The 18030-nt window shown below is 51.8% G+C and overlaps 2 protein-coding genes across 2 annotated transcripts; both read left to right on the top strand.

The window, feature by feature from the left end:
- The first annotated feature begins 2253 nt into the window (after positions 1-2253).
- Positions 2254-10658, top strand: MCM3 (minichromosome maintenance complex component 3). Its single transcript, XM_065730498.1, has 17 exons — positions 2254-2367; positions 2482-2594; positions 2994-3202; positions 3501-3631; positions 4012-4250; positions 4621-4729; positions 5306-5459; positions 5704-5835; positions 6203-6411; positions 6561-6735; positions 7062-7188; positions 7504-7654; positions 7882-8022; positions 8379-8479; positions 8734-8816; positions 8947-9022; positions 9320-10658. The coding sequence occupies exons 1-17, from the start codon at positions 2287-2289 to the stop codon at positions 9516-9518; spliced, it is 2430 nt and encodes an 809-aa protein (XP_065586570.1). The 5' UTR covers positions 2254-2286; the 3' UTR covers positions 9519-10658.
- Positions 10659-16095: 5437 nt separating this feature from the next.
- LOC136045270 (interleukin-17F-like) lies at positions 16096-18030 on the top strand. Its single transcript, XM_065731102.1, has 3 exons — positions 16096-16122; positions 16951-17195; positions 17793-18030. The coding sequence occupies exons 1-3, from the start codon at positions 16096-16098 to the stop codon at positions 18028-18030; spliced, it is 510 nt and encodes a 169-aa protein (XP_065587174.1).

The raw sequence follows: 18030 nt of genomic DNA, 5'->3' as shown, positions 1-18030 counted from the left end.
TTATATCCAGCCTAAATCTTTCCGTATGAAACCGTTTCCCCTTGTCCTATTGCAACAGACCCTGATGAAGTGTCCCCTTCTCTTACAGCCCCCCTTTAGAGGCCCTTCTCAGATCTCCCTGCAGCTTTCTCTTCTCCAGGCTGCACAGCCCCAGCTCTCTGAGCCTGTCCTTGCAGGAGAGGTGCTCCATCTCATGGATCATTGTTGTGGCCCTCCTCTGGATGCACCCCAGCATCTCCATGTCTCTCCTGTACTGAGCACTCCCCATCTGGACACAGTACTCCAGGTGAGGCCTCAGAGCACAGAGCAGAGGGGCAGGATCCCCTCCCTCACCCTGCTGCCCACACTGCTTTTGAGTGCAGCCCAACTTTCTGGGCTGCGAGGTCACATTGCTGGCTCGTGTCCAGCTGCCATCCCCCAGCACCCCCAGGTCCTCTTTGCCACAGCTGTGCTCCACACATGCAGCTTCCCATCCTCCCAAGCCAGGCACCGCTTCTCTAAGCAATGATCAGCTCCTGTGGCCAAGGGATAGCTCTTGGTAAGTGGGGTCCTGCCCCTGGTGGGTGCAGAACAATAGTGCTTTGTGTGCAGATGGGTGATTTCCAGGCTCGTAGCAGGGAAGAAAATGAGGAATAAAAGGAGCCAGCTGTCACTGTCTTTAGTAACGGTCAGAACTCATGATAACAGATGAGCAGACAGAAATAGCAACGTGAAACCTCCGGGGATCTATATTTGGGCTGTTCAGACTTCCCTGGAAATGCAGTATTATTCATTGCTCTGTTTTTCTTTTGCACGACAGCAGAAGGGAGCAATCCAGCCACAGCATCCTGGAGGCAGTGGGGGAGCTGAGCATCGGATGCAGGACCACAGGAAGACTTCAGCTGTGTGAACACGGAGCTGAACCCACCCACAACCCCCAGGCTTTCTGCTCTGGGATGCAAGAAGATGGCTACGATGCATGCCAACACGCTGCAGGTCAGAGCTTTAACTTTTTACCTCCTTGTTGTGGGACACAGGCAGCTCTCAGTGCACTGAAGTAAAGAAATCCCATTAAGATACACTGATAGTTGTTTTCCGTGTTTTGTTTCCCAAACATCAGCCCCCCCCCCCCAAAAAAAAAAAAAAAAAAAAAGGGGGAGGTTTAAAGATTTACAGAGTGCGTGGGAATAACAAATACTTCAAGAAAATGAGGTCAGAACTACCTGAGATGATGCAGATTCGAGCGGGTGCCATTCCCCTGCCTATGGGTATGTGAATGTTCAGGTTAGAGCGCCAGGAATAGGGTTCCTCCGGCTCTGAATTGTGTCTCCAACACTTGCCCCTGCGTGATGAGAGTCAGAATGATCCTCCTCTTGCAAGGACCAGCTCTCTGTGTCCTCGCACGTCCGGAACAGCAGCCGGGGGGCTCAGGAAAGGCAGATCTAAGAGGCTTTAAAACGCAGCATCTCTTCCCCATCCCACCGAGCGGTGCCAGGTTTCTCATCCCTCCTCCTTCCACCTCTCCGTCCCTTCGCCTTCCCCGACCCGTAGTGATGAATTATTCACGCAGCGGCCGTAGCTGTAGGGCACGCTCGTGAATAACAAAGGACAGCTATTTTTAGCCCTAACTCTTGTTACCTCTCCGCCAGCACCGGGAGAAACCCTGCAACACCGCATCCCCGGGAGGGTTTGTCCTAAAGCTGCCACGTCGTTTCACAACGGTATTTCCCATCACTTCAGAGGGGTCTGGTGCAGGTACACGAAAGGAGAAAGGGGAAAAGGGTCAGCGATTGCTTCCTGCTGCTCCTCTGCTGAGCTCAAGGCAGCGTGAACGCCTCTGCCCCAATCTTTGGCTCGGGTGAATAAGGAACTGAACATCAACACTCAAATTCATATTTTCATCCTGCTGCTCACACCCAAAGTGGGGACGGGACCGGACCCCAAATGCTACCAACACCCCCAACCCATTGCGGGCAGCGCTGCCCTCCGCGCCACCCTTCCGCCTCCTGCGCGCTGATTGGCTGCCGCAGCTGCGCGTCAACTCCCGCGACTTCCCCTTTGCTCTCCCATTGGCTGTCGCCCGGCGGCGCCGCCCAATGAGGAGCGGAACTCCTCTCCGCGGTGGCGGGAAAGCGCTCGGTTTTGGCGCCAAAGGAGGAGCGTGGGGGTGCTGCGATCGGGGCTGGCGTTTGGGGTCGGGTCCTGGGCCTTGGGTCCTGGCAGGGAGCTCTTAGGGCCCTTTCAGGAGCGAGCCGGTGCTTGTTTTGTTTTGTTTTTTTTGCCTGTTTGTTACCGTCTCCCGGCAGCATGGCAGCCCCGGCGGGCGGGCTGGAAGACGCGGAGCTGCGGGAAGCGCAGCGCGATTACCTGGATTTCCTGGACGATGAGGTGAGGAGCAGGGTGCTCTGGGGGGGCTGCGGCCTCCCCTTGCTCCCGGGGGTGGTCATCACCTCCCCCCCCCCCAGCACACGCACACACTTTTGTTTTTACGTATCTGTGCAGGAAGATCAAGGGGTTTACCACGGCAAAGTGCGCGACATGATCAGCGACAACCAGTACCGCCTCCTGGTCAACATCAACGACCTGCGGCGGAGGAACGAGAAGAGAGCCAGCCGGTGCGTGGGGCGGGGGTGGGCTGCTAGGGCCCGTCCGTCCCTTCGGGTGGGGGTGGGTTGGATATTCAGGACAATTTATTCTCCAAAAGAGTGGTGATGCAGTGGCACAGCTGGTGCTCCAGAACCGTGGGGATGTGGCACTGAGGGACGTGATGGGGTCGGACTGGGGGATTGCAGAGGTATATCCACCCTTTGTGATTCCGTGATGCTGTTAGCTTATTCACCTTCTGGCTCTTGGTTTCCAGGAGCTGTGGGATTCCTTTTTAATAATGCTCCCAATACTCTTTCGGAGTACACAGGGGCATCTGGAGGAGGAGCTTTCTTAGAGCTGCCTAAGGAGATGGCAGAAGAGAGATGCAGCTTGCTGACAACCCCAATCATCACCTCCCTCTGTTGCAGGCTTTTGAGCAACGCCTTCGAGGAGCTCATCGCCTTCCAGCGTGCTCTGAAGGACTTTGTTGCCTCTGTGGATGCCACCTATGCCAAGCAGTACGAGGACTTCTACATTGGGCTGGAGGGCAGCTTTGGTTCCAGGCACGTCTCCCCACGGACGCTGAGCGCCTGCTTCCTGAGCTGCATCGTCTGCGTGGAGGGCATCGTGACAAAATGTGAGCCCGGGGGCAGGTCGGGGTGCCTGGGCTGTAGCTGGGAAGGGTGAGGTGTGCTCCTCACAGGGTTGGGGTGTTTTGTACAGCGAGAGTCCTCCAGGACCAACAGGAGGACATCTGGGGAACAGGGGACTTGGCGGAAGATTTGAATGTTGGGAACTCTGCGGACTTTGGCACGCAGCAAACTCTGGTTGCCAGTGCTTACGCTCCACACAAGTAGTAGAAATCTCTTTGGGGTTTTATGCTGACAAATGGATGGGACTTTTCTGCCCCCAACTCTTCTTTTTCTCATACCCAGGCTCACTGATTCGTCCAAAGGTTGTCCGGAGTGTCCATTATTGCCCAGCTACCAAGAAGACTATTGAGCGCCGATACACAGACTTGACATCCCTGGATGCCTTCCCTTCCAGCTCTGTCTACCCTACAAAGGTGAGGTGTAGTGGCCTCATATGGGGAATATCTGTAGGCTCCTCTGAAGAGAATGTGCTGGCTCAGAGGGCAATCTGATCTACTTCTGGTTGGCATGCTGCATGTGGCAATTGAAACTAGGCTGTCTTTAGGGTTTCTTCTGACCTGAACCGTTCCAGCATCCCATGGTTGCTGTCCTGAATGGTTTGTGGACCCTTGTGTGGTCTAATATAGCATTTCTGGGTGCTGACAGCATTAGATCAGGGAGAGCTGTATTACCAGTGTGCTCCAGGATCTGGTAGCTCTGATAAAGCAACCCTTTGCAGCGTTCTTGTGTGTGCTGGGAGATGCTCTCTTCCCAGTGCTGCTAATCTCTCTATTGCTGTGCCTTCCTCCTTCAGGATGAGGAGAATAACCCTCTGGAGACAGAGTTTGGCCTCTCGGTCTACAAGGACCATCAGACCATCTCCATCCAGGAGATGCCTGAGAAGGCACCAGCAGGGCAGCTGCCACGCTCGGTGGATGTCATTCTGGATGATGACCTGGTGGACAAGGTGAAGCCTGGAGATCGCATCCAGGTGGTCGGGACGTATCGCTGCCTGCCAGGAAAGAAAGGGGGTTACACATCAGGGACGTTCAGGTGAGCCAACGTCAACCCTACCAGTCCTTTTTAGCAGGGTCCCATGTCTGGTAGATGAGATATGGGGCAGGCAGGTGGCCATCACCTAGCTAGGCCAAATACTGGTTTAAATCACTTGGAAACTGGAGGAGTTTGCCCAGAGAGGTGTAACCACCCCTAGGAAGCACTCAAGGCTAGGCTGGATGGGGCTGTGAGCAACCTGGTGCAGAGGGAGGTGTACCTGCCTGCAGCAGGGGGTTGGGACTGGGTGATCTTAAAGGTCCCTTCCAAGCCAAACCATTCTGTGATTCTGATATTTCTGCTGTTGTTACGGTCACCCAAAGGCTCTGTGGGTTTCACAGACATGATCACAGCTGTGTCACTTTTCCAGGACTATCCTCATTGCCTGCCATATCAAGCAGATGACCAAAGATACTCGGCCTATCTACTCTGCTACTGATGTGGCCAAGATCAAGAGGTTTAGCAGGAGTCGCTCCAAGGTATTATTTCCAAGCCCACCTTCCATGCTTTTCCACCTTCTCTCTATTCTCTGTGAAGCTTTTTGTCAACTTCTGTGATATACATATGTATTATACCCACCTGTAGTTGTAGCAGTTTCTTGATGGCTGGTAGCTCTGCTGTGCATGGCTGTTGAGATGGAGATCTGGCTGGGCTGTGTGTGCCCTGACTGCCTGCTGGTTGCCAGAGAAGCTGCTCTGCGGAATTCTACTTTTCCTCCTCAAACCTAAGACCAGAAGTAGATGACAGCCTGGATTTCTGAAAGAAAACAAAGCAAAATCACAGTTCTTTGGCTGAGGAAGGAATGGGGGTCTGCCCCAGCTTGGTCCTGTGCTCAGGTCCTTGCTCTCGTGGGGTTTGCTGCTTCCAGTGCTGGTTAGGTGGTCTAGGACTTCAGAAAGAATATTCCAACTGTCTTCTCCCTTCTAAACAATCTTCATCAGCGTGGTTCTGTGATAGGAATAAGCTTCCTTTTTTGGTGCTGAAATGGACTTGTGATGTATTTCTCCTTGTTCTTTGTCCCACTTATGGGCTGTGCCCTGCCCCTTCTGCCTTAGGATATCTTCGACCAGCTGGCGAGATCCCTGGCACCCAGTATCCACGGGCACGAGTTCATCAAGAAGGCCCTTCTGTGCATGCTGCTTGGAGGGGTGGAGAAGGTCCTGGAGAACGGGAGCCGCATCCGTGGAGACATCAACATCTTGCTGATAGGTGTGGGGAGGCAGGGCTGAGTCAGCTGAGGCTGGGGGTTGGGGTTGGGGTGGGATGAGGGAGCTTTTTCCTGGCCGAAATTTTATAGGGTAATTGGGTCAGTGAAGATCTCGGAGGGCCTCTGATTCAGTTGGCTCTTGCTCTGTGCACCCAGTTTCAGTGAATTTCGAACGTCTCTGGGGTTAGGATCTCATGTGGGCTGCTTCCTGAGCACCCACCTAATATTTTTCCTTCTCTCTTTCAGGAGACCCTTCTGTTGCCAAATCCCAGCTGCTGCGCTACGTGCTGAGCTCTGCTCCCCGTGCCATTGGCACCACTGGAAGGGGCTCCTCTGGTGTTGGCCTCACTGCTGCTGTCACCACCGACCAAGAAACGGGTAAGGAATGTGCTGGTTCCCAGTGAGAGCTGGTGGAGGGACAGTCTTTAATCCCTGCAACTGACTCTGCAAGGTCCAGGACTGCTGTCTGTGCACAAACTTTGGAGCAGGGGTATTTTCTCCACTTCTAGGTGGTGGTGGTCTTCAGTTCTACCAGGTGTACCCCATGTGGGGGCTGGTGGGCAGCCAGAAGCCCACATCGTTTCTTCCTGCAGCCTTGCTCCTCACCTTCAGTGCCCTCCTGCCATCAAACTGGGTGGGAGATGGACATCCCCGAGGCCGAGGGCGCTGCTTCTCTTCGAGGACGATCCCCCTCGGGGGCTGTTAAAACAACATCAACCTTCTTTCCTTCACCCTCCCCTCCCAGGTGAACGGCATCTGGAAGCAGGAGCCATGGTGCTGGCTGACCGGGGCGTGGTGTGCATTGATGAGTTCGACAAGATGTCTGACATCGACCGCACGGCCATCCACGAGGTGATGGAGCAGGGCCGTGTCACCATCGCCAAGGCCGGCATCCACGCTCGCCTCAACTCCCGCTGCAGCGTCCTGGCAGCTGCCAACCCCGTCTATGGCCGGGTGAGTGCTGGGCTTTGCTGGTTTTCCCCCAAGGCATCCAGCCATCCTTGAAGTCCTCGCTTTGAGAGGCTCTTTTCACCTTCCCTAGCGGCCAGCTGCGATCTGTGACGGTCTCTTAACCCCTTTGTTTTTATTTCAACCTCTTCCAGTATGACCAGTACAAGACGCCCATGGAGAACATTGGCCTGCAGGACTCCTTGCTGTCCCGCTTCGACCTGCTCTTCATCATGCTGGACCACATGGACCCTGAGCAGGACAGGGAGATCTCGGACCACGTCCTGCGAATGCACCGCTACCGCAACCCCAATGAGCAGGATGGGGACGGTGAGTTGCTCTTGCTGTCTGTAAAGTCTCTTGTCCTCCATGGGACCTTGAACGTTGCTGTACTGTGACCTTGAAGCAAAGAGCGTCCATCTCTCCTCTGTAGCTAGTGCCCATCTGTCCTGGGCTGCTGTGGTTGAGCTGATGGGGGTAGCAGATGGAGGTAGCAGATAGGGGTGGGCTCCTTGCACTGTGGCACAACCCCAGGCTGCCCAGGTTGTCAGTCGTTAGCAAATCTTTGGGTCCACAGCTTTGCTGAGTGCTGCCAGAAGGTTGCTTCTGGCTGTGAGAAGCTAAAATCCTGTTCTTGGCAACCCTCCCCATTCCAGCCTTGCCCCTGGGCAGTGCCGTGGAGATGCTGGCTACGGATGACCCTGATTTTGCACAGGAGGAGGAACAGGAGCTCCAAGTGTATGAGAAACACGATGACCTCCTGCATGGGCCCAACCGCCGCAGGTGAGTCCCCTGTGCCCTGTCACTCTGTGGGTTTCCATCCTTGTGAGCTGATGCTGAAATGCTCTGGGTTTGGCTGGAGCATCAGGGTGCTGGCTCCTTGCTGAGGACAGTGATGGTCCACAGCTAGGTATGTGGGTGGGATGCTAAGGGAGCCTGCTTTGGATATGCTGTTCTCAAATGCCAGGCAGGTGGGGGAGCATCTGAAGCACAGTTCTCCATTGTAACTGGGTGCCCTCAAGAGTAGCTCTCTCCCTGGGTGCAGGCCTCTGCTTGTGCCCTGTAGTTCTCTGAAGGACATGGGTACGTCCCCTGCAGGGAGAAGATCGTCAGCATGGAGTTCATGAGGAAATACATCCACGTGGCAAAAATGATCAAGCCTGTCTTGACCCAGGAGGCAGCAGACTACATAGCAGAGGAGTACTCACGCCTGCGCAGCCAGAACGAGATGAACTCAGACATTGCCAGGGTGAGCTCCCTCTTCCCACCGTGCCAGGAGGGAAACTGAGGCACTTGCTCCTCTTTCACATTACAGCTGTTTTCCACTCTGAATCACAGAATGGTTGAGGTTGGAAGGGACCTGTGGATGTGAGCTCTTAGTGTTGCAAAGAGGGGTGAACCAGATGCTGGTGTAGATGCTACAGTGAGGGTCCAGTGTGGTCTCCAGTGTCTCACCACCATCCTTCTCCACTCCAGACCTCCCCGGTCACAGCCCGTACCCTGGAGACACTGATCCGCCTCTCCACGGCCCATGCTAAGGCCAGGATGAACAAGACAGTTGATCTACAGGATGCAGAGGCAGCTTTGGAGCTGGTGCAGTTTGCCTACTTCAAAAAGGTGAGAGGAAGTGTCCCTCAAAAGACGTGGGGTCCCAAAGGTTTCGTTGAAGGAAGCAGGACTGAGAGAGGAATGGGGTTGAGCACTCAGGGCTGCTGGTGTCTGCCTGTGTGGTTGGGAAGGATGCATCTTTGCATGCACTGCTGAGGCACTGAAATATCACTGGGCAGCTCTGGCAGTGCAGAATAAGAGGTGCTGCGGGAGGTTGCTGAGTCCCTCAGCTCACAGCAGGATGAAGCTGGGGAGGATGGGGGCAGGTTTGCTTTGGGAGCCAACAGGAGCGATGCTCTGGCAGAGAGGTGAGGTTCCTGCCTGCTTTGAAATGATGCTGAGACCTTCTTGCTGTTCTTGTGCAGGTGCTGGAAAGGGAGAAGAAGCGCAAAAAGCATCTGGAGGACGACTCAGAGGCTGAGGAGGAGGAGGAGACACAGCCTGAGAAGGAAAGCAGGAAGCAAAGGTAGTCATGGCAGGCCTTGGGGAGATGCTTTTGTTCAATCCAGTGGGTCTTTTGGCCAACAGTTGTAATACTGGAGCCTCTGAGAAGAGCTCTTGAACATCAGGTGGCCGAGTGGTGATGGATAAGCTCTGGGCTTACCCACAAGCTGCATCTGCCCTGTGTTGTCTTGGCCAGATGCTTCCAGGAGCCCTGGGGGTGCCTCGTGAGGTCTTCCCTCTGGTGGATCAGGGCTGACCTCCTCTTCCCCCATGCAGGAGGAAGAAGGCACGCACAGAGGGTGGGGAGGAGTCCTACGACCCCTACGACTTCAGTGACACCGAGCAGGAGATGCCAGAGGGTGAGTCAGGGCTTTCAGCAGCACCACCTCAGAGTTTGGCATCACCCACCCCATCCAAAGAGGCCTTTTGGGTGTGCCTTTACTCTCTGTTCAGGGGAGCAGGCTGAAGCAACTTTTCTTCCTCTTCCAGTCCAGGCACATACTCCTAAGACACCCGAAGCCTCGGCCACTGGTGAAGCAAAGAAGCCAGAGTTGTCTGAGCCACGGTGAGTGGGGGCTGGAGAAGCAGCAGGAGGATGTGTTTGTCCTTGCCTGGGCGTGAGGAGGGCTGTGTTCCCTCTCTTGGCCCAAGCATGAGAGTTTTGGTGTGCTTTTTGTGTTTGTTTTTCACTGCCACGAGTATGTCACTGAGTTTCGTGGTGGCACCTTTCCAGCTAGTAATGTCTGCAGCCAGCAGGAGGTGCTGGGGATGGATGCAGACAGGTGGAGCTGGGGGATGGGGTGCCCTCAGCTGAGGGGAAGGGCTTGAGCTTGATCTCTGATGGAGAGGACTCCTCTTCCAGGTTGAAAGCATTCAAGACTGCCCTGCTGGAAGTCTTCAAGTCTTCCCATGCTCAATCTGTGGGCCTGAAGAGTGTGATGGAGTCCATCAACCGTGACAACCCTGAGCCCTTCTCACTCGACCAAGTGAAGGTGGCATTGGCCCACATGCAAGATGACAACCAGATCATGGTGTCCGATGACATTATCTTCTTAATCTGAACCTCTAGGAGGAGGAGCCCGATCCCTCACGGGACTTTCAGTCTGGAGACCCCTTGTGTTTACCTTCATCTCTCTCCTGCGTGCTTCATCTGGCTGAGCTGAACTTTGGGAAGCACTTTACGGTCCTTCCTGGCTGTGTGTTGCTGGCACCAAAAGAGCCAGGAAAAGTGGAAGCTCTCTCGCTTGCCATCTCCAAACTGGAGCATTTGGGAGGAGGTTTGGTTCTGCAAGTGGCCAAAAGGAAGCTTTTATGTGCAAGTTACTGATACACTTGTATTTTTAGCTTTGTCCTGGGTTATGTGCAAGCTTAGGCTGATTTTACTCAAAGCTAGTTTGTTTTAGTTCAGGGCTCCTGATGGCAGGCTTTTGCCTGTGTAAATCTTTTTATTATCCCCATCTGGGGGCTTCCCAGGCTGGAAGGAGCCTCTTCCCCTTCTTGGTTTTCTTATTGTTAAATTAAAACAAAACCAGGCTTGGTTTTCTCAGCGTAACTGTATGCTGAGAAGCTCACCAGTTTGGTGATAACAGCTTCAGCCTTTGAATTAACAAAAATAATGGGGTTTAGGCATTCCATTACAGTAAGAACAAATGTAGGAGAGAAAAGCAAAGGGATGTTTCACTTCTGTTTTTCTAATGACGTAGCTTAGATCTGCTTGTCCTCCACCAGGCTGGTCATGGCCAACACAACTTGTGTTAGGCATCTGTATTTGCAAGACAAGTTCTGGCCATGCAAGGATATAAGCACAGGCTGACTGTGCTCCATCACCCATGGGCTGCTCACCCTCGAGGCTTTGTGAAATTGTTGTGCTCTCTGGGAACCTCTGGGTGACCAGTGCTTGGAGCTGGCATTTTCCTAGAAACCAGCCTGCTCCCATGGCCAGGGAGGGTTTTTAAGAAGAGCAGAAATCACAGAGTAACCTGTCTGCAGCCAGAGCTGGTGAAGGTTTGGCATGTTAAAATGTTGTTACTCTGTGTTTTGTTTTGGTGGATTGGAGGTTAAGCTTCGGAGGAGGCCCTGAGCAGCACAGGCTCTTTCAGTTGTCCTTGCCAGGACATCTGCACCACTCAAGTGCCCTTGTGTGTGTCAGTGACACCATCAATATTAACTTGAATAATAAAACATGTCTAGATACCATTTGATACCATTGCTCCCATGACTGAGCACTGACCTGGACCTAAGCTGTTCCTACTTAGCACGTGTATGCCCCATCCGTGGAGGTGTTCAAAGCCAGGTTGGATGGGCCTTGGGCAACCTGGTCTAGTGCCACATCTGGAGGTTGGTGGCCCTGCCTGGGGCAGGGGGGTTGGAACTTGATGACCCCTGGGGTCCGTTCCAACCCAAGCTCCTCTATAATCACATCTGAGATATTTCTTTCATTTTCTTGCTACATGATAACCCTGCCCCTCCCTGCTTTGGTATTAGATTTTCCTTTGATTCTTCACCCAGAATGTGCTGTGGGGGCTTAGCTGCTATGCCACAGGCAGCTGCTTCCCCCCAGATGTGTGAAGTATGATCACCTCCTTGCCTTTGGCATCACGTTCAGTGCAAGTTATTTACGAAGCTACCTGGGTTCAATTAAGCCGTTGTACCAGAGGACCTTGGCTGTGCCTGGGAGAAGCAGTGGCTTTTATGTTTCTTCTTGTCCTTTTTCACCCCTTGCAAGCACCCAGCCAGCTTTTCTCTCCCACAAAGTTCCCCAGGGAAACATCCCTTGTTTCTGTTGCTCCTATTTGGCCTTGTTGTAGGACCGGGGTTATTTTCATCTCTTCAGCTCCCCCACTTCTTGAGGTTTTGGAGGCTCTTTGTGGGTCACGGCATGTCATCAGTGGGGCTTTCCAGAGCTGCCTCCCCTCCAGCTGCTCAGGCCTCTGTCCCTGCTGCTGGATCGCTGCTAATAGTGCATGCCCCACTTCAAGTCACCAGGGGGAGCTCCAAGGTAGAGAAATCTCGGTGGGATTCCCACAACCCACAGGGGGCACTCGAGTGAAATGCTTGGCTCTACCAAGTTCAGACTGGGGGAAGATATGAGGGCTGTCTGTCGTTTTATTATAATAATGAGGGATAAAGCAAGGAGGTTCCACGCTTGGGCTTCGTGCTAATGTATGAGAGCCCACCCAAAGTTCCCAAGAGGGGGAAAATTACAGCACTAGAGTTTGTGATGCTTAGAAAGAGAGGCGTGGAGACCATAGGGTGAAGATTGCAGTTCTCAAGAAATGCAGTCAGGTAATGTTAGGTGCTCAAAAGATCTCATGGGAAGACATCCTGGGAAATATTCCTTGTATTTTGAACTGAACCTGTTCAGTACAAACCTGGTGAAGGAAATGTTTCATTCCTGTAGGTCATGACTTATCCTGTGTACGTGAAAATAAGTCTGACCAGGCACTGCCACTAGTTGGGGTGACAATAGAAATTAATTGTGGTCTAAATCTGTCTGTTCCTTTACTTTGTCTCTAAAGCAAGCTTAAATTGCCACCCAGCTCCATGCTTTAGATGACCGATGTCAGCTGAACAGCACAAGTGTACTGGATTCAGTTTAGGAAACCTAAACTTTGGTGCAGAAAGCTGGAAAGAGAATTAAAAAATAATGTGGCTGGAACAGCAAGAGAAACCAGGGGAAACTAAAGTTCCCAGGCAGCTGCAGGGACAGATGATGAAGCAAAAGCTGCAAGGCAGATCATACCACACCAAGCTAACGCTGTTCAGGGTCTGGTTATGGATCTTGTAGTTAAGAGATGAAGTGTGGGTGAGTTTTATCCTGATTTTATTAACCCTTTTGATAAATTTGTACGTCACGTTCCCATAAGCTTGCTACAGAAGCAATCTGGAAGTGCAGTTATGAGTTGGTGGGCTAGCACGTGAGAAATCAACTGCCTTGAAGTCAGAGACAGGAGATGGATGGGAAGAGAGCAGTCTTTTAGGGAGAAACTCAGCACTGACCACTTGGATCACCATCTAAACATGGGCCAGCAGTGCCAAGACCCATCTGGATGCTGAGCTGTGTGACCTATTGTAGGGAGCTGCTTTACTGGGGGGTTGGACTCCATGATCTCTTGAGGTGCCTTCCAACCCCTGCAATTTTGTGATTCTGTGTTACGTTGAGATATTTAAACTGTTGTAGAGTCTAAAAGACATGGCTGCTTCAAAGAAAGAATCTTACTTTTTTTCCCCCCTTTTTTTTTTTCCTTGACCACAGAAGAGAATAGCAGGCTGAACCATAACTGCACATCTTCAGGAGCAGGTTTGATAATCTGAAGCAGTGACTCAGGGAGAGGTGCTGCTATGCTGAAGCTGAGCAGGAGGTGGCAGATGCACTGAGCTCGTTTGCATGGGCACCCTGTGCCTCACCACTCTCCCTGTAAACGATTTTTTTCTTATACCTCACCAGGTCGTGCAACCAGGTACTGCTCTGAGGTCTTATGTAGTGCACTGTGCCTTAATCTTAACGTTTCAAGCCTTCAGCCACCTGACTCTTGACAGGGTTATTGCTGCCCCAAATGAAGCACTCTGTTTGCCAGTTGCCTGAAGGATGGCTGAGCACCCAAACAGCAGCACCACCCAATCCCTGCCTCTCACTCAACCCGCAGCCCTGGCCAAAGTGTGAAGCCCAGATGGCTGTGGGACACGAAAGTGAGGTTGGCCATCGTGTGAAGGTTCTGTGGGTTCCTGCAAGGCTCTGATGACACAGAGCTGTGGCTGCTGGCGTGCCGGAGCAGGACGCACTGAAGGCCCCATGCTGAGTTTTCTGCTGGCATCTGTGGCACGCTCGGCCAACCACATTTCCTCTCAAATATTGCTCTTTCCAGTTCACATCGGTGTGCTGTGGTCGGGAGTTGGGTCATACGCTGTCAGCAAACCCAACCAGGGCAAGCGCGGGTGTGCAGCATCGGCTTTGAAAGCAGGAGGTTGGTGACTTACAGTGTGGCACGTAGCAAAGGGGAAAACCTGGGGTGGCCAGAAAGGCAGGAGTACGAGCTCGAGGTGCCTGTGCTCCAACCAGCCTGCTGAGCTCAGCTCTGAGATATTCAGTCCTGTGATCAACAGGTAGATGCTGCCCTTCCAGCCCCAGCGTCTGCCATGGGCTACAAAAGCTGCTCTGATGTGCTACGGCTGAGCTGGGTCATCTGTCCCCAAACACTGCCTCCACTTACAAAGGGAATCCTCAGGACTTGCCTCCTTAGTCCATCCATCTCCAAAACAGGGTGCCCACTTCCAAAGCAGAATGTGTTCACGCCATTGAAGCCTGACTGCTGAGTTCTGTACCCAGTGTTTGTTCTTCCAGGTTTAAAGGTTTCTGCTCCTTTGGTTTTTGTCTCCTCGGTGCCTCGTGTGTGCGATGAGATTTGGGGCTTTTAAGCTGAAATATTCAGAGGAGCTTAAAAGGATGCAGCATCCAAACACGATCTGAAAGCAGCCAAGTTGAGTGGCTGAAGCCCCAGCAGTGTCATCAAAGCCTTCATAAAAGTGTGTGATTAACCCTACAGTGCAAACTTTTTTTTTATAGCATATATCAAGTGAAGAAAATTTATTGTATGTGCAATGAAAACAGTTTCTCTGATTTCCAAGTCTCCCTCCCTATCCCTGCTCCAAGCCCTTGAAATACAGGAAAGAATAGGGTTGGTTTGTTTGTTGTAGTAATGATTTGGGGACATTTTTTCCCTCCTTTATAGTGATCCATGTTAGGTGACCTCTTTCTGTCCAAAATTTCTGCGTGCTTCAGCTGAAGGTGTGTTTAGTCATTGGAAATTTCTGATCAAGGGAGGAATCCTCTGCTGAAGACAGAAGATGTGAGTGGAAAGTGGTGGTCGGGGCTAATAACCCAGCAGATGGTGTGACAGTGTCACTGCTTCATCGCATGTGGCAGTTTCCACTTAACCCCATCCCTGCACGGTCCACTCATGGCAATGCCCTTTTCCTTCTACAGCAAAGCTGACAGTGAGGGGGGAAAAAAGGGGGGGTTCCTTGCTGGGCTGTAGAAATGGGTTTCTGGTAAGTTTACCACCTTTTGGTCTTCCATACTCCATGTCTCAGTAGGTGCACTTATGAATACATGGGTCAGAACAGTCAGAATGGGAACGTGTGTCACGAAATGGATGTTACCTGACGTGAACTTAACCTGAAATACAAGCAGTTTCTGGGAGATGAGTTACTGGTTTCTGAACCGCCGATAGATCAGACCACAGAACTGTTACATCATCTTGAGATGACATAACGCATTGGGCAATGGAGATTTCTGCCAGTCACACCAAACAGAGGTGGCAGAGCAAGGAGCAGGTCAGTTCCTTCCATCTTGGCAGTGCCACCGACCTGTAGGCAGCTCCTGATGGACCTCCATGGTCTGGAGGACTGAAGACAAATCTGTGTGAAGAGTGAAAAGTGTGTGAAAAGAGTGGGAAAACGATTCCCCTCCAGTTTGTGGCTGCTCTCTGCTGCTTCACTGACAGCAGCATCCTTGCTCCTGCTTCTTTTCATGCCTCTGGTCTCTACTTAAAAATGGGGAGCGATCGGTTTGTGGTTAAAAGCTATTGTCTGCTACAAGCATGATGGAGAGGTACCAAGGTGGAGGAATTCCAGTGATGTAGTGCCAGTGGAGCCCCACACCCAACTGCTCCAGCTGGTGTGGGAGGGTGGTCAGCCCAGCTCTGGGTGTGAACTCCAGTGGTGGAGTCAGTGCCACCCCACGTGGCCTTGTGGCTGCAGGGCATGGGCTCACTGTGGTACCCTGGGAAGGATGCTCTGGTGTTGTGCAAGATTTAACTATGGGATGACTGGGGTAAGAGCAAAGATGGGGAAAGAAAAGGATCAGAGTGGGTCAGTGAGGAAGAAACGTTCAGTGTCGGAAAGGGGGGGCTGCCAGTATCTAAAGGGGGGTGTAAGAAAGAAAGGGTCAGGCTCTTCAGCAGGGTCTGTTGGGATAGGATGAGGGGGAATGGCTTCAAACTCAGAGGAGATTTAGATTGGGTATAAGAGAGATGTCTTTTTGTACAGTAAGGGCAGTGAGGCACTGGCACAGGTTGCCCTGAGGCAGGGGTGCCCCATCCCTGCAGACAGCCAAGGTCAGGCTGGATGGGATGTGAGCACTGGTGGAGCTTTGGTGTCCCCGCTCAGTGCAGGGAATGGGACAGATGGCCTTGAAGGGTCCCTTCCAGCTCAAACCATTCTATGACATGCATACACAGATGTGTTTGCGGTGAGAGAACGTTAATTATTAGAAAGCAGGGAAGGAAGGGGAAAAAAGCTGTGTGAACGGGTTTGGGTTTTTTTCCTCATTTTCTTCTCGTACCACTTATGTGCCTGCATACACCACATTGGTTGATTTGGGATTCTGATGACATATCTGCCCTCCCATTTCTTTGGTAGACGGAAGGAAGTGGGCTAGAAAATGAAATATCAGCTCCTAACCTTGGGTCAGGTTAGCTATCTTTATGTTGCAATGGCAAGGCTGGTAGTGGTTGAACTTCACTATAAATAGGAGACCACGGCTGGCTTTGAGACACACAGACAAAAAAGAGGTCTGAAAGAAAGAGAACCCGTCTGCTCCTTCACTGTGTGTGCTCACCTAAAGCAGAAGAGGCTGCAATGGCTTTTCCCAGCTACGCTGCAGTGGTAAGTGTTTATATGTGGTCTAAGGACTCTGGTACTCCTGAGCTTTTGGAAGTGGGTGTGCTTCCCAATGGAAGGATGTCATATCTCCAAGATGTGACCAGCCTGGTTTGGGAGGCAAGTCTGCTGTGCATCTGTAAGGGCAGCACTGCTGATACAGGATTGAGCGATGCAGGCTTTTTTTTATTAGGCAACTCACCACCAAAACAACAGACAGCTGAGAAGAGGAACAGAGGAGAAACTGTGAAATGAATACGTGTGCATTTAAATTCCAGCCTCAGTAGTATTTGCAGCACTGCCAGCTCTTTGGTTACTCTAAAAAGCTTTGCAAATCTGTCTTTTTTTTTTTTCCCCTGAGCATCTTGCTTCTGGAAACGGTGGAAGACATTCAGATTTCATCAATAAAAGGGTTATTTCCTGCAGATGTCTTCTAGGTGGCTAACACTTCCTGGCCTGGAGGAGCATATGTCTCACCTAGGTTTCTAAGCTTAGGTTAGTTTAGTTCTTAGCCCACTTTGTAGAGATGTTTGACTCAGGAGGAGGAGGATGCTTTGCAGCTTTGTTGGAGAGATGCTCTACTTGGTGCGGTGCCAGCTGTGAATCAGAACCTGCATCAAATTTAGCATCCGTTATGCTGAGTGTTATTCAAATCTTGCTCTATTTTTTTCCCTGCTGATGCATCTCACCCAAATGCGAACGTGAAGATCTGCTGCCCAGCACTGATTCGCAGCAGGGAAGGAATTCAGGATGCTGGTTGCTTGGTCCAGCCACAGATCCTTGTGCTCTCTCGTGGCTGAACAAGGGACAGTGACACCTTTCCCTCTCTCCCAGTTCAGGTCACTGCTTTTGGTGCTGCTTCTAGCACTCGCCATAAGGAGCTCCCCCCATGGGAGGGTAGCACGTCGTTGGCCCAGGAAGGATGATGGCTCTGTGAAGCTTAGCAAAGACTGCCTGAACCAAAAGGATCCCAACTTCCCCACGATGGTGAAGGTTGACATTCGCATTGGCAGCTCGGATCCTGCAACTAGGATGGTCCATGACGTCAGGAACCGCTCTCTCGCTCCTTGGGATTACAGGTAACTCCATAGACATTAACTGAAATGCAATGGCCGTGATGCACAGTTGTCTTTTGTGGTGGAAGAACGGCTCATTCTCAGCATACACCAGGAGCCCTGTGAATACTGAAAGCTCCTTTTGACACACACATTCCTTTTGGTGTTGAGGGAATCTTTTCCATATAAACTTGCAGTGCAAAGGGGCATCATTGGAATGGTTTCTAATTAACACATCAGCCAAGGAACAGTTCCTTTAGGAAAAGGAGAATGTCAGTGCATCACAGTTTTACATTTGGATCCTGACTGAACCAAATATGTGAGGGCTGAAATTAAAACAAGCGAACGTGAACGGTCCATTTGCTATCAGTTATTTATTTCAACCAGCCCCACTTCATTCATCTGAAAAATGATACGGCAGTGTTAGCCTCCCAGAACTGATTCCAACTGTAGGAAAAAAAAGTGTTAAGGATTTGGAAGTTCTTTGGCTTTGTATCATAATGAGGAAACGTATGGAAATCGTACGGCACTTTCATAGAGGAAAAAAAAAAAGATCCTACCGAGACATATGCACAAGAGCACAGCAAACATATAAAACCCTTTTTGTGTCCCCATTCCCAGGCTCGATGAGGACCTCAACCGCTTCCCCCCGGTGATAGCTGACGCTGAGTGCCGCCTTTTGGGCTGCCTGAACACACTGGGGCAGGAGGACCGCAGCCTCAACTCCGTCCCCATCACACAGGAGATCCTCGTCCTCCGGAGAGAGCAGCAGGGCTGCCAGCCCACCTACCACCTGGAAAAGAAACTCATCACTGTGGGCTGCACGTGTGCTGCTCCAGTCATCCAGCACCAGTCCTAG

The sequence above is a fragment of the Cyrtonyx montezumae genome, unplaced genomic scaffold, assembly GCF_038088225.1.
Source record: "Cyrtonyx montezumae isolate F1298 unplaced genomic scaffold, pur_monq_1.0 scaffold_13, whole genome shotgun sequence".
Lineage (NCBI taxonomy): Eukaryota > Metazoa > Chordata > Aves > Galliformes > Odontophoridae > Cyrtonyx > Cyrtonyx montezumae.
Note: the sequence above shows the minus strand (reverse complement) of the source record. Positions and strands in the feature narration are given on the sequence as shown.

Excerpts from the sequence above, each read along its gene's own strand:
- MCM3 (XM_065730498.1), top strand. The coding sequence starts at position 2,287 with ATGGCAGCCCCGGCGGGCGGGCTGGAAGACGCGGAGCTGCGGGAAGCG. Across the intron at positions 3,632-4,011 it reads GCTCTGTCTACCCTACAAAG|GATGAGGAGAATAACCCTCT; the intron begins GTGAGGTGTAGT and ends TTCCTCCTTCAG. Across the intron at positions 8,817-8,946 it reads CGAGCAGGAGATGCCAGAGG|TCCAGGCACATACTCCTAAG; the intron begins GTGAGTCAGGGC and ends TTCCTCTTCCAG.
- LOC136045270 (XM_065731102.1), top strand. The coding sequence starts at position 16,096 with ATGGCTTTTCCCAGCTACGCTGCAGTG. Across the intron at positions 16,123-16,950 it reads TTCCCAGCTACGCTGCAGTG|TTCAGGTCACTGCTTTTGGT; the intron begins GTAAGTGTTTAT and ends CCTCTCTCCCAG. Across the intron at positions 17,196-17,792 it reads CTCGCTCCTTGGGATTACAG|GCTCGATGAGGACCTCAACC; the intron begins GTAACTCCATAG and ends CCCCATTCCCAG.